General features: G+C 46.8%; 1 protein-coding gene across 1 annotated transcript; it reads left to right on the top strand.

Moving 5' to 3' along the window:
• Positions 1-3,127: 3,127 nt before the first annotated feature.
• actr5 (actin related protein 5) lies at positions 3,128-8,462 on the top strand. Its single transcript, XM_079464323.1, has 9 exons — positions 3,128-3,880; positions 4,043-4,281; positions 4,360-4,529; positions 4,617-4,825; positions 5,515-5,655; positions 5,730-5,807; positions 5,892-6,031; positions 6,107-6,239; positions 6,379-8,462. The coding sequence occupies exons 1-9, from the start codon at positions 3,446-3,448 to the stop codon at positions 6,622-6,624; spliced, it is 1,791 nt and encodes a 596-aa protein (XP_079320449.1). The 5' UTR covers positions 3,128-3,445; the 3' UTR covers positions 6,625-8,462.
• Positions 8,463-8,878: the final 416 nt, after the last annotated feature.

The raw sequence follows: 8,878 nt of genomic DNA, 5'->3' as shown, positions 1-8,878 counted from the left end.
GTGTGTTCAGTGTGTGTGTGTTCAGTGTGTGTGTGTGTTCTGTGTGTGTGTGTGTGTGTGTTCAGTGTGTGTGTGTTCTGTGTGTGTGTTCAGTGTGTGTGTGTGTTCTGTGTGTGTGTGTTCAGTGTGTGTGTGTGTCAGTGTGTGTGTGTTCAGTGTGTGTGTGTTCTGTGTGTGTGTGTTCAGTGTGTGTGTGTTCTGTGTGTGTTCAGTGTGTGTGTGTGTTCTGTGTGTGTGTGTGTGTGTGTGTGTGTGTGTGTGTTCTGTGTGTTCAGTGTGTGTGTTCAGTGTGTGTGTGTTCAGTGTGTGTGTGTGTGTGTGTTCAGTGTGTGTGTGTGTTCAGTGTGTGTGTGTGTGTGTTCAGTGTGTGTGTGTGTGTGTGTGTTCTGTGTGTGTTCAGTGTGTGTGTGTGTTCAGTGTGTGTGTGTTCAGTGTGTGTGTGTTCTGTGTGTGTGTGTTCAGTGTGTGTGTGTTCAGTGTGTGTGTGTTCAGTGTGTGTGTGTTCTGTGTGTGTGTGTTCAGTGTGTGTGTGTGTGTGTGTGTGTGTTCAGTGTGTGTGTGTGTGTGTGTTCAGTGTGTGTGTGTGTTCAGTGTGTGTGTGTTCTGTGTGTGTGTGTTCAGTGTGTGTGTGTTCAGTGTGTGTGTTCAGTGTGTGTGTGTTCTGTGTGTGTGTTCAGTGTGTGTGTTCAGTGTGTGTGTGTTCAGTGTGTGTGTGTTCAGTGTGTGTGTGTTCAGTGTGTGTGTTCAGTGTGTGTGTGTTCTGTGTGTGTGTTCAGTGTGTGTGTTCAGTGTGTGTGTGTTCAGTGTGTGTGTGTTCAGTGTGTGTGTGTTCTGTGTGTGTGTGTGTTCAGTGTGTGTGTGTTCTGTGTGTGTGTGTTCAGTGTGTGTGTGTTCAGTGTGTGTGTTCAGTGTGTGTGTGTTCTGTGTGTGTGTTCAGTGTGTGTGTTCAGTGTGTGTGTGTTCAGTGTGTGTGTGTTCAGTGTGTGTGTGTTCTGTGTGTGTGTGTGTGTGTGTGTTCAGTGTGTGTGTGTTCTGTGTGTGTGTGTTCAGTGTGTGTGTGTTCAGTGTGTGTGTTCAGTGTGTGTGTGTTCTGTGTGTGTGTTCAGTGTGTGTGTTCAGTGTGTGTGTGTTCAGTGTGTGTGTGTTCAGTGTGTGTGTGTTCTGTGTGTGTGTGTGTTCAGTGTGTGTGTGTTCAGTGTGTGTGTGTTCTGTGTGTGTGTGTTCAGTGTGTGTGTGTGTGTGTGTGTGTGTGTTCAGTGTGTGTGTGTGTGTGTGTGTGTTCAGTGTGTGTGTGTGTTCAGTGTGTGTGTGTTCTGTGTGTGTGTGTTCAGTGTGTGTGTGTTCAGTGTGTGTGTGTTCAGTGTGTGTGTGTGTTCTGTGTGTGTGTGTGTGTGTGTTCAGTGTGTGTGTGTTCTGTGTGTGTGTTCAGTGTGTGTGTGTGTTCTGTGTGTGTGTGTTCAGTGTGTGTGTGTGTCCAGTGTGTGTGTGTTCAGTGTGTGTGTGTTCTGTGTGTGTGTGTTCAGTGTGTGTGTGTTCTGTGTGTGTTCAGTGTGTGTGTGTGTTCTGTGTGTGTGTGTGTGTGTGTGTGTGTGTTCTGTGTGTTCAGTGTGTGTGTTCAGTGTGTGTGTGTTCAGTGTGTGTGTGTGTGTGTGTTCAGTGTGTGTGTGTGTTCAGTGTGTGTGTGTGTGTGTTCAGTGTGTGTGTGTGTGTGTGTTCTGTGTGTGTTCAGTGTGTGTGTGTGTTCAGTGTGTGTGTGTTCAGTGTGTGTGTGTTCTGTGTGTGTGTGTTCAGTGTGTGTGTGTTCAGTGTGTGTGTGTTCAGTGTGTGTGTGTTCTGTGTGTGTGTGTTCAGTGTGTGTGTGTGTGTGTGTGTGTGTTCAGTGTGTGTGTGTGTGTGTGTTCAGTGTGTGTGTGTGTTCAGTGTGTGTGTGTTCTGTGTGTGTGTGTTCAGTGTGTGTGTGTTCAGTGTGTGTGTTCAGTGTGTGTGTGTTCTGTGTGTGTGTTCAGTGTGTGTGTTCAGTGTGTGTGTGTTCAGTGTGTGTGTGTTCAGTGTGTGTGTGTTCAGTGTGTGTGTTCAGTGTGTGTGTGTTCTGTGTGTGTGTTCAGTGTGTGTGTTCAGTGTGTGTGTGTTCAGTGTGTGTGTGTTCAGTGTGTGTGTGTTCTGTGTGTGTGTGTGTTCAGTGTGTGTGTGTTCTGTGTGTGTGTGTTCAGTGTGTGTGTGTTCAGTGTGTGTGTTCAGTGTGTGTGTGTTCTGTGTGTGTGTTCAGTGTGTGTGTTCAGTGTGTGTGTGTTCAGTGTGTGTGTGTTCAGTGTGTGTGTGTTCTGTGTGTGTGTGTGTGTGTGTGTTCAGTGTGTGTGTGTTCTGTGTGTGTGTGTTCAGTGTGTGTGTGTTCAGTGTGTGTGTTCAGTGTGTGTGTGTTCTGTGTGTGTGTTCAGTGTGTGTGTTCAGTGTGTGTGTGTTCAGTGTGTGTGTGTTCAGTGTGTGTGTGTTCTGTGTGTGTGTGTGTTCAGTGTGTGTGTGTTCAGTGTGTGTGTGTTCAGTGTGTGGTGTGTTCTGTGTGTGTGTGTTCAGTGTGTGTGTGTGTGTGTGTGTGTGTGTTCAGTGTGTGTGTGTGTGTGTGTGTTCAGTGTGTGTGTGTGTTCAGTGTGTGTGTGTCTGTGTGTGTGTGTTCAGTGTGTGTGTGTTCAGTGTGTGTGTGTTCAGTGTGTGTGTGTGTTCTGTGTGTGTGTGTGTGTGTGTTCAGTGTGTGTGTGTTCTGTGTGTGTGTTCAGTGTGTGTGTGTGTTCTGTGTGTGTGTGTTCAGTGTGTGTGTGTGTCCAGTGTGTGTGTGTTCAGTGTGTGTGTGTTCTGTGTGTGTGTGTTCAGTGTGTGTGTGTTCTGTGTGTGTTCAGTGTGTGTGTGTGTTCTGTGTGTGTGTGTGTGTGTGTGTTCTGTGTGTTCAGTGTGTGTGTTCAGTGTGTGTGTGTTCAGTGTGTGTGTGTGTGTGTGTTCAGTGTGTGTGTGTGTTCAGTGTGTGTGTGTGTGTGTTCAGTGTGTGTGTGTGTGTGTGTGTTCTGTGTGTGTTCAGTGTGTGTGTGTGTTCAGTGTGTGTGTGTTCAGTGTGTGTGTGTTCTGTGTGTGTGTGTTCAGTGTGTGTGTGTTCAGTGTGTGTGTGTTCAGTGTGTGTGTGTTCTGTGTGTGTGTGTTCAGTGTGTGTGTGTGTGTGTGTGTGTGTTCAGTGTGTGTGTGTGTGTGTGTTCAGTGTGTGTGTGTGTTCAGTGTGTGTGTGTTCTGTGTGTGTGTGTTCAGTGTGTGTGTGTTCAGTGTGTGTGTTCAGTGTGTGTGTGTTCTGTGTGTGTGTGTCATTAATGTCATTATATGGACAGATTCCCGGCCGTAGCTGAAGCTTCTAGCAACAGTGCTGCTGGACACATTAACGTACGCTCGCGCACTGCAGGCGGCGCTCATGAGCCTTGAAGCGACTGTCAACAACCGCGAAGAAGACGCAGAGCTGACGCTCGGAGCGATGAGTACAAAACGCGACGCGGGACGTCACGTTTACTCTTTTCAGGACTATAAATGCACGCCTGACCCCATATTCGCGCTCGAGTCGGACTGTCTCGAGAAGCCTATAGTGGTGGATAACGGCTCGTACCAGTGCCGCGCGGGATGGGCCTGCGGAGAGTCTCGTCTCGAAGAGCCGCTGCTCGTGTTCAGATCGGCGGCGGCGCGCAGCAGAGGAGCCGCGCGCAGCGAGTCTCATGTCGGCAATGACATCTCGAACCTGGAGCCGCTGCGCTGGACGCTGAAGAGCGCGTTTGACCGCAACGCGCTGGTGAACTGTGACATCCAGGAGCTCGTGTTTGACTACATCTTCATGCACCTCGGCATTAACACACAGGTGACGGCGCGCGCACGCACACACGCACGCACGCACGCACGCACGCACGCACGCACGCACGCACGCACGCACGCACACACACACACACACACACACACACACACACACACACGCACATGAAAAATGTTTTAGTGAAAGATCAGCCGTGTGTTGTGTCGTCAGGGTCACGTGGATCATCCATTGGTGGTCAGCGAGCCGCCCTGTAACCCACTTCACTGCAGACAGATGATGTCAGAGCTGCTCTTTGAGTGTTATGGAGTCCCACAGGTGACGTACGGTGTGGACGGTCTCTTCAGTTTCTATAACAACATCATCACTCGTGGTCTGGATCCGCCCCACACGGGTCTGGTGCTGTCATCAGGGTATCACTGCTCTCATGTGCTGCCCGTCATCAACGGCAGGTATCACAACATCGATTGGCCGTCCCGCTGACTCACAGTTTCACAGATGCTGATCATGAATGTAAATGTGTGTTTCAGGTTGGATGCGGTGAACTGTAAGCGTGTGAATGTTGGTGGAGGTCCGTCGGCGGCGTATCTGCAGAGACTCTTACAGCTGAAATATCCAGCCCATCAGAACGCCGTCACACTGAGTCGGATGGAGGAACTGCTGCACCAACACAGCTACATCGCCCTCGACTATCACAGCGGTAACACACACACACACACACACACACACTCGGAGTAGAGGCACACACAGAGTTTGTTGTGATGTTTGTCTGAATGGTGTGTAACAGAGCTGGAGAAATGGAGGCGTGTGGAGTTTTACGAGCAGGAGGTTCACCGTGTTCAGCTGCCGTTCTCAGGCCGTGTGACGGGTGTGTGTGAGGAGAGGAGCGAGAGAAAAGCTCAACAACTCAAACGACTGCAGGAGATCAACAACCGCCGCAGAGAAGAGAAACTACAGGAGGATCAGAAACGACTGCAGACACTGCTCGCTGTACAGGTACACACACACACACACACACACACACACACACTTCCTGTAAACACCTTCATCATTCGATCGAGGTCTATACGACTGAAAGGGTTTGTGGAGAGTGAAAGCAATCTGATCAAGAGGAGAAAATGAAGCATGAATCAGAGTATTTTCTCAATCGGATTAAAAAATATTTGCAGTCCTGGGTATGTCTTAATTATCTAAAGTTTGCTGAAAATGACAGGAAACATGTTTTATCCATGGCAATGCACATTCTACAGGGCTCGTGTCTTCTTCTACAGAACGTTGTGTTATTCATAAACTTAGTTTTCTTTGCAAATGTGAAATATTAACTATATTGACTACTAGACCCATCCAGAAACGAAGTTTGAAGTGAGATGTTCGACACTTGCACAGTGTTGCCAGGTCCCATTTTGTTTAAAGTACTTTGACAATCGGGAACAGTTGTGGCGGTTGTTTTCGTCTCGCGGGTCTGAAGTGGAATAATGTTCTCCATCGGATGTTGATAATTGGACTATGCGAGGTTATTTGATCTAGTTTTTGGATCATTTTGAATAGCCATTGGACTGTATTTGTTACATGAATCTGGCAACCCTACATGTGCGCTTCAGTTCGGAGTGTATTTCATGAATGGTATCTGGGTCTTATGGCACCTGTCGGGACGGCACTAATGTGGAGGTGGTGTTGTGTTTCAGGAGCTGCTGGAGGACGGGTCTCTGGAGTTGTTTCACAGGAGTTTGATGGAGCTCAACATGGATTCAGCTGAAGAGCTTCAGTCTTACATTCACAAGCTGAGTGTGAGTGTCGAGCAGCACAAGATCACGCTGAAGACAGAGGTGTGTGTGTGTGTTCATAAGATCATTGATGCAGCAGCTGTGATCGTGTTGGTGATTGCTTGCTCTTGAATCAGGTCTCAGAGATGGAGCCTGCGGTGGATGATGGGAATGTTGTGGATTCAGATGTGAATGAGGACAGCGGTGTTGTTCAGGTGATTAACAGCACACTTGTATTCTGTGTTGTGTGCTCATCTGTCTCATTGTGACGTTTGTGTGTTTTCTCCGCTCTCTTCAAGCCCTTGTTTAACGTGGCTGAGTATCATCAGCTCTTTGTGGGCACGGAGCGCGTGCGAGCGCCGGAGATCTTATTCCAGCCGTCTCTGATGGGTGAAGAACAGATGGGTTTGATGGAGACGCTGCAGTTTGTGCTGGAACAGTGAGTACATCTATGAAACATCACACAATCATGTGTAGAGTTGACTGTGAGATGATGTTGTGTTCGTGTGTGTAGATATCCTCCTGACCTGCAGGAGGCGCTGGTGAAGAATGTGTTATTAACTGGAGGTAACATGCAGTACAGCGGCATCAGAGAGAGAGTTCAGAGAGAACTGCTGGCCATCAGACCCTTCCAATCACACTTCCAGGTCTCAGTCACATGACACACACACACACCATTTGTGAGACATCAAGCCTGTTCAGTTGTTTTGGAGTGATAGTGTCAGATGTCTTTATTATAACAACAGTTAAGTGTTGATGATGATGATGTGTGTGTGCGCGTGCTAGGTGTCTCAGGCGGATTCAGGCACTCTGGACTCGTGGTTTGGGGCTCGTGAATGGGCCCTCAGGAACCCGTCTGGAGGTCCGGGCTGGATCAGTCGTCAGGATTATGAAGAGAAGGGAGGAGAATATCTGAGTGAACACTGCGCTTCAAACGCCTTTATTCCCATAGACCTTAAAAACACATCATCAGCTTCAAAACACACTAACCTTCCTGACACTGCCAACAGTGACAATGTCTCCATTCCTTAACGTGTGTGAAGAGAGCGCTTTTTTTATACTGATTGTCTGTGGCCACATCCGGATCAATGTGTTTGTTAAATATGCCTTGTTTACAGCAGTGTTTACAAGAACAGAATAAACCTTCATTCTGATGACTGTTGACACACAAACATGTTTAATTCATTTATTGAAAACATTATAAATCATTCAGACATTGGGGAATTCTGGGATTGTTCAGAGAAGTAAACTTTCAGTCATGAGGAGCCAAACTTCCAATCTGTGATGATGTGTTTGAGCTCTCCTCTATTCTCTTAAGCTCTTCAGGGTCAGAGGACGTCATGAAGAAGATCGATCTGGACAATAGACTATCTCACAGCGTGACGTGTACAAACCGGAAGTAGTGTCGATGCTCTCGCTCCGGTCACTTCACAGAACAGTTGCACAGACTAGAAGCAGTTTGGCATGATGTAGCACACATGTAACAGTTGACTTGTGAAGCAAATGCACCAATCATGGAGGCACACAGAAAACACAGTTTCTTTCAACAGCATCACATCAGGGACGAGGAAATGCTTTTTTGGGTGACGGGATTGGCAAGCAAGAATACACGGTGCACACTGGAGATATTTTCCAGGAGAGGAGTCGTTCCTGTCTGACAGCCGTCTGCTTGATGGACCTCCAGACGGGACAATATCTGCTGACCGCATCATTCATGGTCTTTACAACACCCATCTTCGTGATGAAGCCTCATGAAGTCAACTTTATTTGTGAGCAATATGTAGATGAAATGTTTGGAGATTTTGTTCAAGGGGAAAAGAGCGAGCGAGACAGACATGAATGACAAAAACAAAAGTAAACGTCACCAAACGTTCATGGCCAGCCAGAATAAAGACGAGAGTGCAGTGACTGACTCAAAGGATCCAGAGGAAAACACACTGGACCAATGCTGAGGTCACACGGAGCCAGAATACACACAACAACAAAGATGCTCTATACCAGGGACCTGCACCATGAAGCCGGTTTATGTGGCTAGCCAGCTAAGTTTGATTAGTCTGCGCTAACCCTGGGTTTTAGGTACCCTGAAAGAGGCTCTGCTTTATGGTAACCTATACCACATGGCTAACCTGCTCCGGAGCAGGATATGATCTAGATGTGCGACACGTTTGATTTTTAATGCAAAAAGAGTCATTAACACAAACGTGAAAGATTTTCCTTTACACCAGATCGTAGACATACAAACTTCTCCAGAAAAATCAGTCAGGATGGAAACCCCAACCATGTTTTGTTGATTGTCTTAAGCCTATACCATTGTAAGAAGAACCCCTCAGAGGTGTGAATAAAACAAAATCCCCATTCCTCCACGATCAGGAAGAACATGTCAGGGTGTGTCCTTTCATCAAAATGCAGTTTATGGCACAATGATAAAATGCTGACCCAAACACTTTAATCATTTGTGAGATAAAAGTCTTAAAACAGGAACCAACTCACATAAACATTTACTCTCTCTCTCTCATGTAAAAACACAACCGTGAGGTTTCACACGGTGACGCGAGCCAGCAGGGTGTCAGGTCATCAGGATAAAACCATTTCTTTTGCAGGGTGTAGTGGAGGATGGACAGCAGCAGGGATACAACAACAGCTCATAAAACACAATCAGTCAATCAACACGGTGTACAGTGCCTTTCAAAAGTATTCGGCCCCCTTGAACTTTTCGACCTATTGCCACATTTCAGGCTTCAAACATAAAGATATAAAACTTTAGTTTTTGTGAAGAATCAACAACAAGTGGGTCACAATTATGAAGTGGAACGAAATTCATTAGATATTTCAAACTTTTTTAACAAATAAAAAACTGAAAATTGGGCTTGCAAACTAATTCAGCCCCTTTACTTTCGGTGGAGCAAACTCTCCAGAAGTTCAGTGAGGATCTCTGAACGATCCATTGTTGACCTCAATGACTAATGATGATAAATAGAATCCCCCTGTGTGTAATGAAGTCTCCGTATAAATGCACCTGCTCTGTGATAGTCTCAGAGGTCCGTTTAAAGCGCAGAGAGCATCATAAAGAACATGGAACACACCAGGCAGGTCTGAGATACTGTTGTGGAGAACTTAAAAGCCGGATTTGGATACAAAAAGATTTCCCAAGCTTTAAACATCCAAAGGAGCACTATGCAAGCGATAATATTGAAATGGAAGGAATATCAGACCACTGCAAATCTACGAAGACCCGGCTGTCCCTCTAAGCTTTCAGCTCATACAAGGAGAAGACTGATCGGAGATG

The sequence above is a fragment of the Barbatula barbatula genome (assembly GCF_947034865.1).
Source record: "Barbatula barbatula genome assembly, chromosome: 9".
In the NCBI taxonomy this organism is placed as follows: domain Eukaryota; kingdom Metazoa; phylum Chordata; class Actinopteri; order Cypriniformes; family Nemacheilidae; genus Barbatula; species Barbatula barbatula.
The sequence above is the reverse complement of the archived record's forward strand: the minus strand, read 5'-3'. Positions and strand labels throughout refer to the sequence as shown.